This window comes from Pleurodeles waltl, chromosome 2_2 (assembly GCF_031143425.1).
Source record: "Pleurodeles waltl isolate 20211129_DDA chromosome 2_2, aPleWal1.hap1.20221129, whole genome shotgun sequence".
Classification (NCBI taxonomy): Eukaryota; Metazoa; Chordata; class Amphibia; order Caudata; family Salamandridae; genus Pleurodeles; species Pleurodeles waltl.
Window position 1 is genome coordinate 994,789,771 of NC_090439.1, and position 21,853 is coordinate 994,811,623.

A 21,853-nucleotide genomic window follows, 5' to 3' on the forward strand; every position below is an offset into this window, starting at 1 on the left:
AGCTGTAACTTCTTCTCGGAGCAAGGTTAGATGATCCTGCGCCAGCTGTTCTTGAGATGGCGGTATAGGGGGAGGGAAAGATTGGAAAGGGAGGGAGTAGCCCCTCCGAATGATCTGCAAGACCCATTTGTCCGATGTTATGGACTGCCAGTGGAGGAGATGATATTGGATTCTCCCTCAAACTGGGCAACCAAGGTCTTGCAGAACCAAACTAGGAGGGCTTAGCGGCAGCAGCTGCTAGGGGGTTGGTGTTGGCCGACTTTACGCTACCAGACCCACGGCGCTGGAATGCACTTCGTCCATGTCCTCACACAGCTTGGGAAGCTTGCACAGGGTGTTGGCTGCATAGGGTTGGCACAGTGACACGCCCCTTTCGTAACCACAAAAGGGACGAAGGGCAGACGGGGGTGAGGTGTCACTGAGAGGCCCAAAGACTTGGCCATAGCCTGCGAGTACTTGAAGCACTATAGCGCTGAATCTGCCTTCTCTCCAAAGAGATGCATCCCATCAAGGGGAATGTCCATGAGGTTGGCCTGGATATCCCCTAAAAAGCCAGATGTCCTCAGCCAGGCATGGCGCCATAAGGCCACTATTGACAAAACAGCTCTGCCTAGAGAGTCAGTCATATCGAGACTACACCTAATGGTGAACTCTGCTGCATCCCTCCCATCTTTCAATAGTTGGGAGAGAACTTACTTCTTTTAAAGTACTTTTAAGGGTGTCTGACTTTATCCCAGTCCTTGCAGGCTTGGGGTAACCCATCAATATGAAAGGTGAGATTGCTCTTTCTTCACTAACAGGCACAGTGTGTACTTGGACTGCGGTGGATAGCTGCCCTCTAAAAACCTGTCTTTCTGGATAGCTGAACGAGCAGTCAAAAGTGCAGCTCAAAAGTGGTATGGTGAGGCTGAGCTGGGGTATAGTACAACAACATTATGAATGAATGAATATGGGATTTGTATAGCGCAACTTTCACTCTCAAGGGAGCATCCTGGCACTGCATCGGGTGACCTTAGCTTATGGTAGGAAATAGCCTGGGGGAACAGAATTATTGAACATGGGACTGGCATAGAGCCTCATGGGCAGTAAAAATTCAAGTCTTCAGATGTTTTCTGAAAAGTGCTTCTGACTCAATGAGTCTTAAAGACCTGGGCAGTTGGTTCCAGGCTTTGGAACGTACAACTGTAAAAGACTGGTTTTGAGTCTAAACTGAGAAGGTTTAAAAGATTGGCAGATAAAGATCGTAGAGTGCGTTTGGTGACATAATGTGTAAATCTAGTGTGAGAAAGTAGCCTCTTTCTAGCATGGTTACCCCCAGTTTTGGCCTGTTTGTCATTGTGTTTGACTGTGTCACTGGGATCCTACTAGCCTAGACCCCAGTGCTTATGGTTTGTGGCCTGTTTGTCAGTATGTTTGACTGTTTTGTCAGTATGCTTGACTGTGTCACTGGGATCCTGCGAACCAGGACCCCAGAGCTTATGCTCCCTCTGTTCCTAAATTTGTCAATACATACTGGTAACCCAGTATTTCATCCCAAAATGGCATACTGGTGACCCCTTATAAGTCCATAGTATATGGTACCTAGGTACCCAGGGCATTGGGGTTCCTGGTGATCCCTATGGGCTGCAGCATTACTTTTGCCACCCATAGGGAGCCCACTCAAAGGCTTCTGCAGGACTGCCATTGCAGGTTGTGTGAAATGGTGCATGCCCCCTTTCACAGGCATTTTCACTGCACCAGGTCACTTATAAGTCACCTATATGTCAGGCCTTCCAAGATCTAGTCTGACACCTGGGAAATTCAAAGGTAAGGAACATGCGACCAGATGTCTCTATCAGATATTCCAGTTTGCAATTATTGGGCCAGCGGGGTCTAATAGTCGTTGATCTGGAGTTATTAACCAGAGATCAATGGGAAAGCAGTTACAGCTCCAACTCCAAAGTAACACTGAAGCAGGGTGACTGCTGATCCTAGAAATACACCAGCACCCACAGTAGATCCCCAGGTGTGCAAGCTTTAGGTACCCATTTCGCAGGAACAGCTGACTGTAGTGAATATTTTTCAATGATTCACCGGTCGCCACATGCATTTGTGTAACTAGGATTTAATGAATGAACCAATCAATCAGAGTATTTGTAAAGCACACTACTCACCCGTGAGCGTCTCAAGGCGCTGATTTAGGATTACATTCCACTCGAATCTTTAAATCAATGTTTTTGTAACAGTAAGGAAAAGAGAGATGGTTCAACCGGCTCAGTAATCACTTGTTTTTGGTGACATTTATTACATCCAGTAAAAAATAAGACCGTCGGGATATTGTTATTTATCATGTACAATAAGTATCCCACCCACACTAGGGCACTCGTCATTATGAGAGGGCCATGCTTTTCGGATCCTTGTGCGAATACCTGTTTGCACAGGAATGAGAATCATATATTTTGTGCACACTACTGCTTCCCTGAAGGCTGGGTGCAAAGAACCTGTGTGTGAGGGCACTCCTGCATTAGCAGAGGTGCCCCCACATCGTCCAGGACCATTTTCACGGACTTCATGAGTGCGGGGACGCCATTTTACACGTGCACTGGACATAGGTCAATACCTACGTCCAGCTTCACAATGTTAACTCCGAATATGGCCATGTAAGTTGTCTAACACCTGGGTATTGTACCCCAATACTGATTCTAGTATTGGTTTTACAGTTCCATGCACTCTGGGGGCTCTGCAGTGTATCTCCAGTACTGCCATACCAGCCTTCTGAGGTTTTCCAGACAGCCCCATGTGCTGCCACCTTACAGACAGCTTTCTGCCCTCCTGTTGCTTGAGCAGCCCAAGCCCAGGAAGGCAGAACAAAGCATTTCCTTTGGGACAGGGGTGTTATACCCTCTACCTTTAGAAATAGGTGTTACAGGCATCGGAGGGGTAGCCTCCCAGAGCCACTGGAAGTGCTTTGAAGGGCACAGATGGTGCCCTTCTTGCATAATCCAGTCTACACCGGTTCAGGGACACCCCCAGTCCCTGCTCTGGCACAAAACTGGACAAAGGAAAGGGGAGTGACAACTCCCCTGTCCATCACCACCCTAGGGGTGGTGCCCAGAGGTCCTCCAGAGTGTCCTTGGGTTTTGCCATCCTGGATTCCAAGGTAGTCTTCTGGGTAGAGGCCACCAGGTCCCTCCTGGTCCCGGGCAGTAACATTTTTGACCAACCACGAGCTTTGCGTGTGCCAAGGCTTGTTGGTAGAATCCAGCGATGCAAATCAGATTGCAATCATCCATCTGACATGGGACATCTTCTGCACCAACCAGGGACCTGCATCTGTCTTCTTGGGTGCATAACTGACTGTCTTCTCACAAGTGGTTCTCCTTTTGCACCTACATCTAGGTTAGCAGGGGCTCCTGTTCTCCCTGGACTCTTCAGTGCTTCTTGGACTTGGTCCCCTTCTTCCACAGGTCTTCAGGTCCAGGAATCCATCAGCGGTGTCTTGCAGTCTCTTCTGGTTCTTGCATTATCTTCTACCACGACTGCTTGTGTGTTCTAGGAAGCTTACTGTGATTTAATCCTGTTTTCCTGGGCTCTGGGGTGGGTTCTATTACTTACCTTTGGTGTTTTCCTACACTCCCAGTGCCCCTCTACATAATATACTTTCCTAGGTGGGAAACCAACCTTCACATTCCACTATTTTAGTATATGGTTTGTGTTCCCCCTAGGCCCTTTGCAACCTATTGTGATTTTCACTATTTGCACTATTTTCTATTTTTACAGCTATTTCTTCATTCTAGTGTATATTACTGACCTCCTAAGGGAGTATAGTCGCTAAGGTATTTTTGGCATTGTGTCACTAAAAATAAAATACCTTTATTTTTGAAACACTGAGTATTTTCTTTCATGTGTATGAGTACTGTGTGACTACAGTGGTATTGCAAGAGCTGTGCATGTCTCCTAGATAAGCTTTGGCTGCTCAGCTACAGCTACCCCTAGACATCCTGGCTTCTAGAGACTGTCTACATTTCAGTAATAAGGGATAACTCGAGCTGGTATGATGTGTAAGTACCTTTGGTACCCACTACAAACCAGGCCAGCCTCCTACATCTAGCACTAAGGTATTTAGGACCTTGGGCTCTGTACGCTCTGAATGTAAGCAAAAAACTTTTTAACAATAACCCTCTTGTGAACTGGCAACCAATGGAGGGCTTTAAGGGCAGCTGAAACTTAAGAGCGTCGGGGTAATTTCAGCATAAGCCTGGCAGCAGCATTTTGTACCAGCTGCAATTTCTGGATAGTTTGTTCAGTGGTCCCAGCTTAAAGGCTGGTGCAGTAATTGAGTCTAGAAGTTATAATCACAACCACTAAAGTCTTTCTTGCTAATAAAGGCAGAAAGTCAAAAGTTTTTTCAAGGATTTCATTAGGTTGAAGCACATTCCTACTACAGCAAGGGTTTGAGGGTGGAAGGATAAGGATGCATCAACTTTTATTCCTAGTTTTTTTACTACTTCCATCGTGGCTGGAGGTGGAGGGTGGAAATCGGCCACCATAGCGGACAATCAAAAATGTTGTCCTTCCCAAGTAACATGATCTCTGTCTTATTAGTGTTGCATTTTAAATGGTTATGTTTCATCCAACAGATAACTTCGGCTAAACAACATTTGCAGTTGAATTCAGACCCAGTGGAGGCTTTGTCCAGGGCCAAGATAAGCTGAGTATCATCCACACATGATGTAGTTTCGATCCCAAACGAATTAATTACCTAGATTAACAGGGCCATATAAACGTTGAATAAGATAGGGATCAAAGAGGATTTTATTTTTGAAAATAAAAAAAGCAATGACCGTATCACAATGGGTGTTTTCTGCCATGGTCAAGAATAAATTTTGAGTTTTTACTGCCTCTTATTGCCAGGTGTTACCTCGCGGTAACGGACAATGAAAACTTGCCATCCTTTTGCCCACTTTCATTACGGTGGGTGAACAAATCGCAAAACATTCATTGGATCTTACTCCATTAGGCCGTCTGGGATGTATGTCGGTGGCAGAGACAGAGTTGCTTCCACCGTCGATATACTGAATGTCCACCTGACTTTAAGTGAGGTGGTGGATCTTCAGTTTAGAGTAGAGAATATACTCTACCATCTTTGCAACAGTGTATGACCTCTCTTCAAACTCTAAATCGGGCACAGAGTGCCCAATTCACAAAAAAGTGTTATAAATAGCTGTGACTTACTCTTGGAGTAAGCCAGAAGTAGCTGTCATTCACTCTTGTAGTACTCCTGGCGTATTTGTGGAGTAAGCTACGAGTACTGCAAGAGTAAGTGACAGCAACATCTTTGTAATTTGAGCTCATAATATTTACAAACATACTGTTTGCAATTACTAATCAATAGCAAACACTGCTGTTTTTAAAATAGGGGATCACAATTCTCCACCCAAAATTGTTTACTTTGTATACCGTTTGCAAACTTTTCCAAAATATAAGAAAACTGGTGGAAAAAAGAAACACTGTGGCAACCTATAAAGCAATGAAATGCTAGCTCAGCACAATTGAAACAAAGGATTTCTGAGTTCAGAGTTCATAATAAGAGGTGGATAGGCACTGCTTCATATTTAGTTAGTGGCAGTGTGTTAATATGTGATTATTTTAATACTTCGGGGTCCCATAGCTCCGGGTCAATGGCTCACATTCTAGGGCGGCAGGGGCAGCACCTTGGTAGTTAACATGAGTCATGGAAGTCTGGCCCACAAGGACATATGATGGATGAGCCCATAAGCACAAGAAACACACGATGGACCATGAAGGACCTTTTCAGGATGCTGAGTGTTCAAGGTTGTGGTGCATTGTGCATGTCTCTGAATGATCTGATTAATGGGAGCTCTGACATCATTGGATGTTGTGATCTATGACTTCAAGATTACATGTGCATTGGATTCTAACCTAGATGTTGAATTCAGAGCAGATAGGCCAAACCTGCCCCTCTATTGAAGAAGCTGCAATGCTTGGATTATCCCTCATACGCCGCCAGACTACATCACATGGATGACAGTACCTGGTTACTTCATAGTGAAGGCCAGAGGAATAAACAGACTGCTCTAAAGTAGGAAGGTGAACACAATGAAATAATCAACTACAGAGAAACACGTTCAAAAGCTTATGAATCTTGGAAAGGATTTATCTGTTTTAGGTTTCTCGATAAAGTTATTTTTGCTGAAAGAATGTCAAAGGCATTTCGACCCTCGCTTATTTATCGGGTCTTCATCAGTACATAATGGTGGCAAACTGAACACAAAGAGATGCATAAGGCTGTTCTTACAATTTATAGGAAACGATTGAATCAAGGGATCACTGAATCATAAAGGTCTTTGCCCGGGGTGTCTTATATATTGTGAAGGAAAGTGGTGCAGCTGACCTGGAAAGTGTGAATCTGATTCTGAGAATTCAGCAGGGATGGGGTTTCTGCGAATTGGGGCTTTATCTGCAATAAGTGCCCCAGTAGAGCTGTTACGAGCCAATAATTTAATGACAAGGCAGGGCTTTTGTAATGTGGCCGGAAATCACACAACTTAAAATCACACAATTTGCTAAAATCGTGCTTTCTAATCAATCAGGAGAAATCTGAATGAGGATCGGAACTAGCAATGGGAATGCCATGCGCACGGGCAATTAATGCACAATTATGTCAGTAGAGGAAACGGAGCTTCAGGTAAAATCCAGAGTCTCAGGATTTTGCATCTTGAGGTGTAGGACCTATGTAGCTGGAGTATACTCCAAATGTTTGCATTGGTTAACTGCCTTGGCGCTCCCATTGGTCAGATCCTGGGATATGGTCTTGGTGTATGATACGGTTATGTTACATGTATTTGTATGGCTGGCACGCAACCCACCTGGAAGGATACCCTGGCACTGAAGAGGGAATGGTTCTGGCTGATATAATGTTGTGTAAGGTGCATGTCTCAGACTTTACGTGGGTAATAACGCGGGCGCAAAATTCACAAATTTGTCAACCTGTATACTTTTTATTCATCTCTCCCTACTCTATGTTATTTAATTGGTGAAGTCATGATGTTGTAGGCATTTCCCACTGCTTTTTTAACAAACGCATAATCGCCTTATTTAGTGTGCTACGGGATCGTAAATTTTAACAAGCATTTGCAATGCAACGGGTCTCGCGTTTGCTCATGTTAGAGCTGATAGTGTTGTAAACTCCTAACCCGACTTTTCACCTATCTGCAAAAGTGTATTTATGTACGTAACCCGAAAAAGTGCAATTAACTATGTAAAGCGCTCGACTTCTGCCAAGCGAAATCGCGCTAGTAAATTCGAGAAAAAGTAGTCCACGAGCCGGACAGAAAACAGCGAGCCTCGCATGTTTTCTGTACTTCGGCGATGCGCTCGAGGAGGGCTAGCCACCGGAAAAGGCATGACTTATGCATGCCTTCGACTAATGAAAGCAAGCAGATTTTATTAGGCAAGCCCACCAACCAATGAAAAACACTGACGTGACGTCGACAGGGCTCCGAGCCCTTTTCTAAACACTAAAGCGTCTCGCTGCGATATGCATGCGCGAGCGCGTGCAACGCAGGCTCGACCCTAAAAATGTGCAATTTTGGGGGGAGGAAGATGAGGAATGAAGGTCTTCTCTCCAGGCCACTTTTTGCTCACTACGAGCCTTTTACAGAGAATAAAGGGCCTATAAGAGCCCACCAGTTTCCTTTTCTGGTGCCATGCCCCCTTGGTCACCTCATGTGCCGGCAAATGGTATTTAGCTGGATAGACGCAGACGCACGCAGCGGGTGCGCCTAAGACAAGCCTGTCTGTGCCCGTCCGCACCCAACCAGGTCCAGGGGCCAGAGATGCTGTTGGCCACAATAAAACATTTCCTGGATGCAATATACAGGGGCACAGCTCAGAAGTTATATACCCAAATCATGCTGTGAGAGGGAGGAGGAGTTTCCTCTCCCTTCACCTGTCAGATGGAGCCACAGGTACTGTACTTGGGAACCTGGGAAATGCTCTAATATTGACTGCACAGATGGTCCTACTAGAGTAACCCTTCCATGAAGGCGGAAATGGCCATTCAAAACCTTTTAAGATGTGGGCTGATCACCGTCCTCTCCCTAAATAAGCACAGTTTGGAGATAAGGGAGATCATTGTGCAATCCAAATCGGATTGCTTTTTCCTCACGGAGACCTGGGCCAGAGCTGACTCTGACCCGGATTTCGTCACAGCTCTGCCAATGAGCTATGGTGTAGAGCTAAGGAAGATAGGAGGGGAGGTGGCATGGCGATTATTTTTAATCTCAACTTGCGCTGTACTATAGATTCATTAATGGTCACCCCAGATATTTATGAAGGTGGTTACTTGAAGATCAAACAGGGGAATTTGCTAAAAATAGAAGAGCTTCTAGTCTATTGTCCACCTAGACCCAAGAAGAAATTCCTGGAGAATTGGTCCCATATTGCCGAACTGTTAACCTCTGCAAATCACCCTGACCCTCCTGGATTCTATGACCTGTTTTGGTTGGAATCAAGGTCACCTCAAACACTCATACAGGGGGCCATATAGTGGATGGCATTTTCTCCACACCACAATTTATCTCGGTAGGAAAGTGCAGGCAGCTGTATTGGGCAGATCATAGCCTGATCCCCTTTGAAGTGAAATATAGGAGAGGAAAGGAATCCAAGCAGACTCACTGCTCCTAGTAGAAACTGGAACCGCATAGAGAAATAGTCTCTCACCCTAGCTTTAGGGAGATGTCAGGAGAAGCTTGAGGGAAGCCTTTGGATCCTGGGTTAGAGAAGTAATCAATATGGTGGCCCCTTTGAGGGAAATCAAACATAAATCTGGGAAAAAGGTTTCAGCCCCATGGTATACCGGAGAGCTTTCCAGAGGTCATGTAGAAGACAGGAAAGGAAATGGAACCTTGACCCGGGACCACTGGAAAGATCGAAACTCAGACTATAGGGAACATACAAAAGCACTATAAAACGTGCCAAGTCATGCTACTTTTCCCAGAAAATTAGAAGTGCAGGCAGTGCCCGAAAGAGCTGTTTAAAGTAGGCCCTAGCTGTCCACATCCCCTATCAGGAGTTGCAAAATTCACAGAATTTCTGTGACAGTGTAGCTATTTTCCTCAAAGATAAGATCATGAAGATATTTGCTGAATTTTCAACCCCCCTTCTTATTCTAGGAGTATAGGTCACAGAGTCCAATGATGTAATAGCTGGAGGTGTGACCCTGGCTAAATGTACACCCTTAACAGCTTACAAAGTCAATTCACGTCTATCCAGGATTCACTTGGGCTCCCCAAATGATTCCTGCCTGCCCCCTCCCTCACAGAATACTGCAAATGGTCAGTGAATCCATAGCAGCGTCATTAGAAATGACCTACGCAGAAGTTTTAGAATCAGGAAAGTTTCCTACCACTTGGAAAGAGACTGTTATCATGATGATGAAAAAAAAGCGAGGAGGAGATCAAGGAGACCTTAAAAATTAACGTCCTATTGCTCTCCTACCGATACTGGCTAAATTGTTTGAAAGCATATTAAAGTAGGAGGCAGGCCTAGCTTATAGTGGGTACCTGATGGTACTTACACCTTGTGCTAGGTCTAGTTATCCCTTATTAGTAGATTAGTAGTGTTCTAGCAGCTTAGGCTGATAGAGGTAGCTATAGCAGAGCAGCTTAGGCTGAACTAGGAGACATGCAAAGCTCATGCTATACCACTTATATCACATAGCACTATATCATAAGAATCACAATACACAGAGTTACTAAAAATAAATGTACTTTATTTTAGTGACAATGCACCAAAAGTATCTCAGAGGATATACTCCCTTAGGAGGTAACTAAAATACACAAAATATACACAAACCAAAATCAGGTAAGTAAACAGTTAGAAAAGTAGTGCAAACACTGTAGAATACAATAGGATGCAATGGGCCTAGGGGCAATACAAACCATATACTAAGAAAGTGGAATGCGAACCACTTAGGAACCCCAGGCCTAGTGTAGTGTGTAGAGGGTCGCTGGGAGTGTTAGAAAACACTAAGGGTGTCCAAGATACTCCACCCCAAGACCCTGAAAAGTAGGAGTAAAGTTACCCTACTCCCCCAGAAACACACTAAAGTCATTATAGGAGATTCTGCAAAGACAACAACTGACTGCAAAGCACTGACGATGGGTTCCTGGACCTGAGGAGCTGCATAGGAAGGGGACCAAGTCCAAGAGTCACAAAAGTTTCCAGGGGGGCAGAAGCCCACTACACCCCGGATGAAGGTGCAAAATGGATGCTTCCGGGTGGACGAAGCTGAAGATTCTGCAACAACGGAAGATGCCAGGAACTTCTCCTTTGCAAAGAAGATGTCCCACGGCGTGCTGGAGGATGCCGTTGTTTCCACGCAGAAAAACCAGAAACAAGCCTTGCTAGCTGCAAAGGTTGCAGTTGAAGAAAATGGGTGCTGTCCGGGTGCAAGAAGGACCAGGAGGTCGCCCCTTGGAGGAGGAGACAGAGGGGGCGCTCAGCAACACAGAGAGCCCACGCAGAGGCAGGAAACGCCCGCAGAAGCACTTGAACATGGGTTCAACAAATCTGATCACAGCGGTCGTCTCAACACTACAAAGGAGGGTCCCACGAAGCCGGTGGTCAACTCAGCGAGTTGAGCAATGCAGGACAGAGTGCTTGGGACCTGGGCTGTGCTGTGCACGAAGGATTCCTTGCAAAAGTGCACAGAAGCCTTAGCAGCTGCAGTTCATGCAGTACACAGGATTACTGTCTGGCATGGGGAGGCAAGGACTTACCTCCACCAAATTTGGACAGATGGACCACTGGACTGTCGGGGTCACTTGGATGCAGCTCCTGTGTTCCAGGGACCATGCTCGTCAAGATGAGAGGGGACCCAGAGGACCGGTGATGCAGAAGTTTGGTGCCTGCGTTAGAAGGGGGAGCATTCCGTTGACCCAAGGGAGATTTCTTCTTGGCTTCCAGTGCAGGGTGAAGGCAGACAGCCCTCAGAGCATGCACCACCAGGAAACAGTCGAGAAAGGCATCAGGATTAGGTGCTACAATGTTGCTGGTAGTCTTCTTGCTACTTTGTTGCGGTTTTGCAGGCGTCCTGGAGCAGTCAGCGGTCGATCCTTGGCAGAATTCACTCTGGTGAGCTCTTGCATTCGTTATCTGATGAGAAACCCACAGGAGAGACCCTAAATAGCCCTCAGAGGAGGATTGGCCACCTAACCAGGTAAGCACCTATCAGGAAGGGTCTCTGACATCACCTGCTGGCACTGGCCACTCAGAGGCCTCCATTGTGACCTCACACCTCTGCATTCGAGATGGCAGAGGTCTTGGACACACTGGAGGAGCTCTGGGCACCACCCCTGGGGTGGTGATGGACAGGGGAGTGGTCACTCCCCTTTCCTTTGTCCAGTTTTGGTCCAGAGCAGGGGCTGGGGGATCCCTGAACCGGTGTAGACTGGCTTATGCAAGGAGGGCACCATCTGTGCCCTTCAAAGCATTTCCAGAGGCTGGGGGAGGCTACTTAACACCTATTTCCAAAGGGAGAGGGTGTAACTCCCTCTCTCAGAGGAAATACTCTGTTCTGCCTTCCTGGGACTGGGCTGCACAGACCCCAGGAGGGCAGAAGCCTGTCTGTGGGTTGGCAGCAGCAGTAGCTACAGTGAAAACCCCAGAGAGGTAGTTTGGCAGTACCCGGGGTCCATGCTGGAGCCACGGGGATGCATGGGATTGGCACCCCAATACCAGATTTGGCATGAGGGGACAATTCCATGATCTTAAACATGTTACATGGCCATATTCGGAGTTACCATTGTGAAGCTACATATAGGTATTAACCTATATGTAGTGCACACGGCTAATGGAGTCCCCGCACTCACAAAGTCTGGGGAAAATGCCCTGAACTAAGTGGGGGCACCTTGGCTAGTGCCAGGGTGCCCTCACACTTAGTACCTTTGCACCTAACCTTCACTAACTGAGGGTTAGACATATAGGTGACTTATAAGTTACTTAAGTGTAGTGTAAAATGGCTGTAAAATAATGTGGATGTTAATTCACTCAGTCTGCAGTGGCAGTCCTGTGTAAGAATGGTCTGGGCTCCCTGTGGGTGGCAAAAGAAATGCTGCAGCCTATAGGGATATCCTGGAACCCCAATACCCTGGGTACCTAGGTACCATATACTAGGGAATTATAAGGGTGTTCCAGCGTGCCAATTAGAATTTGTAAAAATGGTCACTAGCCTGCAGTGATAATTTTAAAGGCAGAGAGAGCATAAGCACTGAGGTTCTGATTAGCAGAGCCTCAGTGACACAGTTAGGCACCACACAGGGAGCACATACAGGCCACAACTATGAGCACTGGGGTCCTGGCTAGCAGGATCCCAGTGAGACATATAAAACACACTGACAAATAGGGTTTTCACTATGAACACTGGGGTCCTGGCTAGCAGGATCCCAGTGAGACAGTGAAAACACCCTGACATATACTCACAAACAGGCCAAAAGTGGGGGTAACAATGCTAGATGGAGGCTACCTTCCTACACATATTAATGAAGAACGTGTTACCTTTCTGCTGGCACATGGTCTATTTGATATTTCCCAACATTGATTCTGGAATCATCATAGTACAGAGTTCACCTTACTGGCCACCACAGATATTATAAGAAAACAGGTGGATCAGGAAGGGGGTGCTATTCTATTCCTACTAGATCTGTCGGCTGCATTTGACACCATCTAGCCACAAATACTGATACACCGACTATACCAGGCAGGCCGGAGGGGCTCAGCTTTGAGCACTCTGGAGACGTTTCTCCAAGTGAGAATATTGTCAGTCAAGTGCAGGGACTTCCGCTCAGCCCCTTACCAGATCCCGTGTGGAGTTCCCCAGGTATCATCCTTGAGTCCAACCCTGTTTAATTTGTATGTTGTCCCTCTGTCTAAACTGATTCGATCTTTTGACTTCCAGGTGTCCTTGTGTGCAGACAACACCCAAAATATTGTTACCATTCAAGACAACGTTCACATTACAGCTGACAGGTTTCAAACCTGTATGAGAGAAGTCAATAAGTGGATGCACCAAAACTGGTTAAAAATGAATGGGTACAAAACCGAAGCTATAGTCTTCGGTGAGAATACCATCATTTGGAATCATAACTCGTGGCCCGAGACATGCGGGACATTACCTATACCAACACCTGCGGTCAGGAATCTCGGTGTTAATTGCGATTCAGCATTAACTTTTAATGCTCAGGTAAATAAAGTAAAGCTACTAACACATGCTCCTGGCTAATTAAAATTTTACAGAAATTCCTACCATTTATCCTGCAGGAGCTCAGAGTCATGGTAACCCTGGTGCTTGTTGTGTCCAGATTGGACTACTGTAATGTCCCATACCTTAATATTAACCAAGTATCTTTGAACAAGGTTCAACTTGTTCAAAATTCAGCCGCCCAACTGGTGCTCGGGTTATCCAGGTTCTCTTACTTTAAGGAGGGAATGAGGAAGCTGCTGTGAAATCTTATTTGCTAACTACCTCATAGGATACAAACGCTGACCTGGCAATGGTAATCACTAATTGCAGGAACTCTAAGCTGCTAACACGTGTTTCGTCGCTGGAGAGATTTTCTATTGACTTCCTCAAGGCTGCCCTGTTAGCAATATCCAAATCTCAAGTCTTCAGATGAATATGATAAATCAATATAATAATTCACAGTCATAACTCATATCTTCCAATTTCATCTACCAATAACATGTGCACCGAAGAGCAACAGGAGATTACTCCACTATGACATAGCAAGTGTTGGCAGCTAGAGTTATGATGAATATGTGTACCAAGTACATGATCCCAAAAATCTTGTGACTAAATAATGAGAAGATTTCATAAAACTTTGGTCTTTTGACTCATTTGGAGTGCTAATATGTAAAGTTTTCATTGTAGTTCCATGAAACTACCTATATACCCACCCTGAAGGTTTTATTTATTCGTTGCAAGCAGGTGGCCTTAGCCTCAAGCTATTATGCAGGGAATTTTCCAGAGTTCTGAACAGACCCTTCTTCTGTGTAATGTCTATGCTAAGCCACTAGTTGGTTATATTTATCTTTTTTGAGTGTCAGCGTTTTTAATTATAGTGACAACACTCAGATTGTTCACTTTTTGTGTCAACCAATATGAACCTGTAGCAATTGCCAAACTGATTACAGAGCTCCTGTGAACAACCAGAACCTTTAGGTGAATGGGAGCAAACCAAAAGTGAAGACCTTTTGGAAAGAAGACTTACTGGACCAGGGATATCTGGTCAGAAGTTCTGAGCACCAATTCACTAGCTGTCCCAGTAGTATGAGACCTAAGATTATGAGTGATGAAAAATGTTCTTTCAGTCCTCACATCAGTAGAGTAAAAACGGCATGACACTTTGAATTGCAAATCCATTGATTCCGAAAGTGAAATGCCATGTTGTGGCCGGAGAATAGATCTTCTCTTATCTTAGATTGGATCTTTGTAATGGCCTCTTTCTAGATCTACCAAGAATGCAGATAGGACAGCACAAAATGCCACAATCACAAATCGATGGGAACATATAATGTATCTTTTAGTTCAAATTTAACGGTTACCAGTTTGTCTAGGAATCAAGGATAAGGCCTTGCACCATGGTCACAAACTGTGGTTGGGACCAGACCTGTTTTTTTCCTGACTTGCTTATATGCTCCCTCAAAGAACCCCCATTCTGCAAAGAATAATCTAATGTGTAAATGACCCCTCCGCACTAACCATGTGAGGCGGCTTCTCTTTGAAATGTTCTTCCGCTTTCCCCCTGTGTCCAGAACAATAATGTATCATTAAAGAAGACGCTACAAACCATGAATTTAGGTATCACTGTGCTCACTAAATCATGAAATAACAAGACATACCACACTTTATACTTCAACAGAATTCATTAATATGGAAATCTGAGCATACATCAAAACACCTGAGATATGCACTTTACTGGCAATTAAGGAATTGAACCCCATTTGGTTCCATCAAACAACTAACACATTATTTTAAATCTGCCAGATAATGGGCATCTACCAAGCAGGGACGCTAGTATATGATATTTGTTACTATCCTGTGATCTCACCAATCAAATCCACAAAACATTAAGACCAATATTTATGGATGATTAGGGTCACTTTAGTGCCATTTTTTGGTGCTAAAATGGTGCTAACCTAACTCCATATTTGTATTTTGACGCTTGACCCCTCTAGCGTCAAAATATTGGCATTTGCACCATGTTTAGGATGAGTGAACCCACCTTGCTTCAATAGGATGCAAGGTAAGCATTCTCATCCTAAACACAAGGCTAATCCCCTAGCGCCATATTTACTTCCCAGCGCAGAAACGACGTGCAAAGAGGACGTGGGCCTGAATAATGGAGCTGACCCGCTAGCACCATTCCCCTTAACGCCATCCCCCTGGCAACTGTCTTGTTTTTTTTACGTTAGCCATTCCTTAGCGCCATCATGCATGATTACTTAAATATGGTGAACGGCTGGCACTATGGAATGGTGTTAGCTCACGCTAAATAAAATGTTGCACAACTGCGTTAGTGCAGCTGTGCCCCATTTTCCATAAATACGGGCCTAATTTTGACACAACCATCCACATATGCACTCCACATTCTCATTCACCACTGACCAGGCTTCTCCAAAAGTTGCATCAAATTCCAGTTTGAACCACTTTGAAAAGTGCTACCATGCCATACTAATCTCAGATTATATGCTTTACATGACATGACAAGGCTATAGTTGAGCTCTAACAATGAATAAAATAAATAAATATTAGAACATTGGAATGCTGGGGGCTCCATTGAAAACAATGGAGTGCTGCGGGCTTTTACTGGCCGGTAAAAGTCTGCAGCGCCAACATTCCAATGTTCGCTTTGTTCACAGCAACAGTTGTGAACAAAGCCTCACGGAGCCCGAGGGGATTTTAATCCACTCGGGCTCCGTGAACATTTTTTTTTTTTAATAGAACATTCTGCCCTGTGTGGCAGAATGTTCTAATAGCCTTAGAACCCGCCGTAGCGGGCTCTACCGGCTATTAAAGTCCCTCTCCCTTAACGCAGGAGCGGGCCTTTAATAGCCGGTAGAGCCCGCTACGGCGGGTTCTAAGGCTATATTAGAACATTGGAATGTTGGGGGCTCCATTGGAGACAATGGAGTGCTCCGGGCTTCTAATGGCTGGTAAAACCCCATAGCGTCAACATTCCAATATTCTTTGTTCACGGCAAGAGCAGTGAACAAAGGCCTCATGGAGCCTGAAGGGATTTCAACCCCCTCAGACTCCTTGAGGCCTTTGTTTTATTTATTAGAACATTCTACCTTATAGAGGCGGAATGTTCTAATGGCCAGTATAGCCTACTACGGCGGGCTCCAAGGCTATATTAAATACCTGGAAAAATGTAAACCTCTGTTTGAGGGGGTGACAGACTTGGAAGCAGATACTGCCATCTTGCGTTATGCTGAAACAGGCTTATCACATCGCTGTTTAATATGCAGCCTCATAGAACCACTTTATATTTAAAGCAACTCCATGTCATGCCCTATGTGCAATTTAGTTTACTAGAATCGTTGAGGATGTGAAGCCCTGTAAAGCGGGACAAGGCCATCCCTTCTTTCATAGACCTACATTTCCTGTAGTGCTAAACAAGCTTAGCCACTCTACACCAATCACCGTAGAAAAGTGTGTTTGATTGAATCCTTCCCCGCCGTCAAAGCACGAGACCAGAGAGGTACTCGGCCATCAGACCACTTGGGGCCCAGTGTTTGTTTCAATCCCGGCGTTCAGAACTATAAGTAAAGCAGGGTTTCTCGCACCCGGTAGTTACTGGGTGCATTAAATTCCACACCCTCCAATTTTTCCCACATGCTTTTAGGCGGGTCAAATCCTGCTGAAATATAAAGGCTACAAAGGAGGTAAAAGGACCAGCAGATACAGAGATGTGGATTTCTGTCCAGAAAGCACCAGGATCCGCACATTTATGTCCGATTTTTAAAAGCAAAAGTCGTAATAGGCAGAATTAATTGAATACAAGAAATTCTAACCCATGGAGTATGCCATTATATCTGGTAGGGTAAACACTGCATACCACTCAGGGCCACGAGCAATTATTCACACAGTCACAACAAAAAGGAGTAGGCACTGAAAAGGTCCGAGAAAGGGGCGTCATTGCTCTCAGAGTTGTCACGCTCTCGGTGCTTATTTTGAGCCGGTGGTTTCCGGTCCTCAGAGCCGCACTTTATTGTTAACAGGGCTCTTATGACAGCCTGCCACGTGATGGCGCGGCGTGCCTTATTTTTTGAGGAGCACAACAGCTGTTGTATAATAATTAAATGTACATATTTTTTCACTAATACCTGCCACTTAAAGCTATAAGAATGGCATATATATATATATATATACACACACACACACACATACACACACACACAAATTAACCACTGGCTCGCTAATAAGTTAGTTCCAGCAAAGCACTGAATGGGAAGGACCCATCTTCCATTCATAAAACGCCTAGGTGATGCCACGCTGGTCTCCATAGCAAAGGGGTGTGGTGTATCATTAAAAAAGACGGCGTGTTGAGCCACGTCTATCCCCCCCGTCATGTCTGCTGTGCACTTGTTGTGCTTGGACACTGGCGTGTTTATGCAAGGGAAACATCTCGTCACAGTCTCTTCTTGGTCTGTGGTTTGTGTTTGGTCAATAGAGTCCTGGGCTAGTGGTGTTGGCCTAACCGAGCACAATAAGTCATAGACACAGCCTTCGGGGCCTGCGCAGGGCAGCTCGTTACCAGGGCGTGGAGGAGGCGGCAGCAGCTGGCGAATCATCGCTTCCATATTTTCTAGCTTCTGGTTCAGTTGAGATATTTCAGATTTTTGTTCCTGCTGACTTCTCATCAGAGTTGTCATCATTACGAAGCTGTCGTGCTGAGCGATGGATTCTCTGTGAAAACAAATGACAGAATATTTTCAATCAAACGAGAGGCAGAGTAAAGCCACGTGTGCGCTTTGCACCGTGAAGCTCATATTCAAGTTACCTTTAAAAGCAATTTCAGGTTTCACATTCCAGTGGTAAAATAAATTAAAGCCATGGCGATACCAGATTATGCTATAGCTATGGGCAGTGACTTTTAGCCAAAACTATGCAGTTTTCACATGAATAATACAACTGACTGAACGGACCGTTCTGGCCTCAATGCATAAAACCCAGCCGAGGCACTGCCCACTCACAGCACAACAAGGCACCAATATAGCAACAATGACTGTGGGTTTTGTAGGGCTACTTCCTAAGTATCCTCTGTACTTTCACAGCTCCCAAGATCTGTGGTACTTTAACGAATCTCAGACGTAGAGTACAGAGACAAAGGGTGAACAGCCGAGGAGAGCTGTAAATTATTGAATATACACCGTGGGCACTGTGACCTTGTTGGGGGGGGGGGGGGGGGGGGGACACCAGCAATAACACAGTATTATAACCCTGTGAACAATACAGTAGAAACAGGTTTTACCTAATGAACTCTCTGACAAATGCAATAGACGGGAATCTTACACTGTGAACTCTCTGACACATACAATAGGAAGGCGTCTTATGTGGTTAACTCGCTTGAAAACAACATAGGAAACGGAGCTTGGCACTGGCACAACTCTATTGACCAGGAAGGGTTATACAGGTTGTTTTAGAAAGTGCGTTTCTATTTGGCAAAAGTATGTGCTCTGTCCAGGTAGGGACCATAATCCTAGACAGGGGATGTCATTTTCACACTTTAAATTAGCCTGTGCTCACCCTGGGGACAAAGCAGGTAGGCTTATCAAAAGAGGCAATGTGTAAAGTATTTGTGACACACACACAGACACAATGGTTAGACCACAAAAGACTCCACACAGGTTTTATAAAAATAGCTTAGTATATTATCAATACATTAAGACCAAAATGACAAAAATATAATATATACTTTTCAAGATATATTACGAGTGCAGGTAAGATGCTGTTCAAAATTTTCCTGATAATGCAGAGCTCAGAGGCGGTCACGCTAGACCGATGAGAAGCAGCAAGTTCACAAATAATGCCCCAATCACTGGCGGGTCTGGAGGCTTGGGAGAGCCACTTGGACCCCACCTCTCGAGCAAGTAGAGCCGCCTACAAAGGAGCAGGAGATCCATTCGTACCTTTAAACAGGCCCTGCTAAAACACAGTACCCTCGTGGTGCAGGATCACCGGTGTTGTGGAATCCACAGTGTTGGTGAGGGAACTGAGCTGTGGGAGTGTTGGTGGGCCTCAGAAATGAGGTCTTCATCATTGAATTCTGGATGTTCCTGGGAAGGGGAGGCTGCACGTCACACACACTATGCTGATCTGGGGTGGGCAGAGCCAAGCTGATAAACCTCATGCTTCTTGTCCGTCTGTAGTTCCTTGGCAACGTGTCTTTGTAGAGCTGTGTTGAGAGGAGCTGCGGTAGCTTCAAACACAATAGCAAGGTTAACTGGTACACTTGGCTGGGGCAGCGTGAAGTGTGGCTGCAGAGTGCTTCAGGGGAAGAGCACTGAGCTCTTGTAGTCTTTGGCAAAGGAAGCGCTGTTTTCCTAGGACAATTGAGTGGCAATCAGGGTGATCACTGTCAACTTTATCTGCTTGACTCACGAGTCGCAGAGTCCCATGGCAGGTAAAGGGGGGGCAAGGTCTTTGATGTTCCTGGGGCTTCATGCACAGGGGGCAAGCCAGCAAGCTCTTGGTGTTACCCCGGGTTCCAGAGAGATGGGTTCATTCCTTATCTTCAGCAGGATAGAGATCAGCAGGCAGCAGGACAGCTCAGCCAAGCAGTGAAGGAGTTTCTTACAAAAGTCAGTCCAGGCAGCGCGGCAATCCTTACAGTACAGCAATGTTTACTCCAGCAGAGTTCTTCCCAAGTCCAGTAGTGTACTGATTTGATAGGATCAGAGACCCAGTCCTTATACCCAAATGTGCCTTTGAAGTGGGGGTGACTTCAAATGAGGGTCTTTGAAGTGCACAAAGATCCTTGCTTTCTAGACCTGGCTCCAGACAACAGGTATGGGGTAATCAGCCATTTGTGTGGGGGCAGGCACTTCCCTATTGAAGTGTAAGTGGCAGCTCCCATCCATCCTTCCTGTCTAAGAAGGCCCATCGGAATGCAGATGAGTCCTTTGCCACACCCACCCTTCCTGTGTTTGTGGCTATCTAGAGGAAATGCACAAAGTGTACCTGTCATCTACCCCAGATATGTATTAGAGGCAGATTGAAAGGCAAACAGAGGAATAAGAGCAGAGAAATGCCTATTTTCTAAAAGTAAATTTGACTTTACCAGTAAAGAGGATTCGCCATCACCTTTTCAATGATATGTAGCTAATCCTTTCTGATCAGGAATTACAGCTCAAAGGTTTATTAAGGAATTCCTAATGCTGGCATATGAAAGGAGTAGGCCTCAGTAGTGAAAAATTACTTTTGGAGTTTTTCACTACCAGGACATGTAAAACTTAGAAGTACATGTTGTGCTTTTTACTACATGGCACTATGCTCTGTGGACTACCTAGAGCCTACTTTAGGGGTGACTTATATGTAATAAAAGGGGAGTTTAAGATTTGGCAAGACGTTTTAAATGCTGAGTCAAAATGGCAGTGGAACTGCACACACAAGCCCTGCAATGGCAGGTCTGAGACATGTTTAAAGGGATACTTAAGTGGGTGGCACAAGCAGTGCTGCAGGCCTACTGGTAGCATTTAATTAGTAGGTCCTTGGTATGTGGTAAACCACTTTACAAGGGACTTACAAGTACATTTGCTATGCGAGTTGTGGATAAACCAATATTAGCATGTTTAGGAGAGCAGCACATGCACTTTAGCACTGGCCAGCAGCGGTAAAGTGCTCAGAGTTTTAAGGTCAACAAAAAGTGTGAGACAAACAGGCAAAAAGATTGGGGGAAGACCACCCTAAGGCTGTCAGGGCTAACAGGTTTGTTTTTCATTTTTTACATTTGTAATTTTAAGTTTGCTATTTAGTTATGTGTGAATAAAAGTATTGTTTTTTTTCCTTTTGAAAAAGAAAAATTGCTGGTTTTACATTGATTTATTAATTGTTATTATGTGCTTATGTTCTAATTTTCTAATCAGCACCACCATCCTAAGTTAGCCTTGAAATGTAAAGGTTTTGCCCAGCTACACCCAGGGTAAATAATGACTGCTACAAACTGCTGCAGAACTGTTCATGTGAGGCCAGAGGCAGATTCCCAGTCTAGGGTGTGAGACTGTTCACTAGTGTAACTGAGCTCAGTTTGGGTCCACTAGTATGGCAGTTTCATGGCAAGAGAAATAAGACACGCCTCTTGCGATAAATGAAGCCTAGTAATCACTGACCACACCTTCAACTCCCAGTCAATGCAGAATTAATCGACATAATGGCTTATTATTAATGCAGAATGAATCAACATAATTGTTGATTCATTCTGCATTAATTGGGAGTCGAAAGAATGATTACACCTTTCATTAATGTTATTAATGACATTGCTATTACTCATCTCATATTGTTCCTAAATTATCCCCCTAGTTGCACTTTTTTTGTTACGTTTCATATTCAAGCTTGCAAGGGGTTATTGGGTTACTCTTTCTTGTATTCAATAGATCCCAGGCTTTTCAGTTGAAGACACAGAGATTCCTACATGCCCAGCAGAGTTTTCTAAGTCTGGCGGACGGTCATCAGCAAAGTCGGTGAACAGGCAGATTATCACCATCCACTAAATGAGCCCTACATTTTTTTTATTTACTTTATTTTCAAATTGAGTTGCTTTTTAATAAAAAACACATAGTTTATTCT

At 44.9% G+C, this 21,853-nt stretch overlaps 1 protein-coding gene across 1 annotated transcript in view; it reads right to left on the bottom strand.

The window, feature by feature from the left end:
• LOC138282815 (transient receptor potential channel pyrexia-like) overlaps positions 1–21,853 on the bottom strand; it is a 1,013,831-nt gene that overhangs the window by 92,270 nt on the left and 899,708 nt on the right. Inside the window, exon 20 of the mRNA XM_069220730.1 lies at positions 17,823–17,974. Coding sequence (XP_069076831.1) covers positions 17,823–17,974 — 152 coding nt within the window. The remainder of the gene's footprint in view (positions 1–17,822; positions 17,975–21,853) is intronic.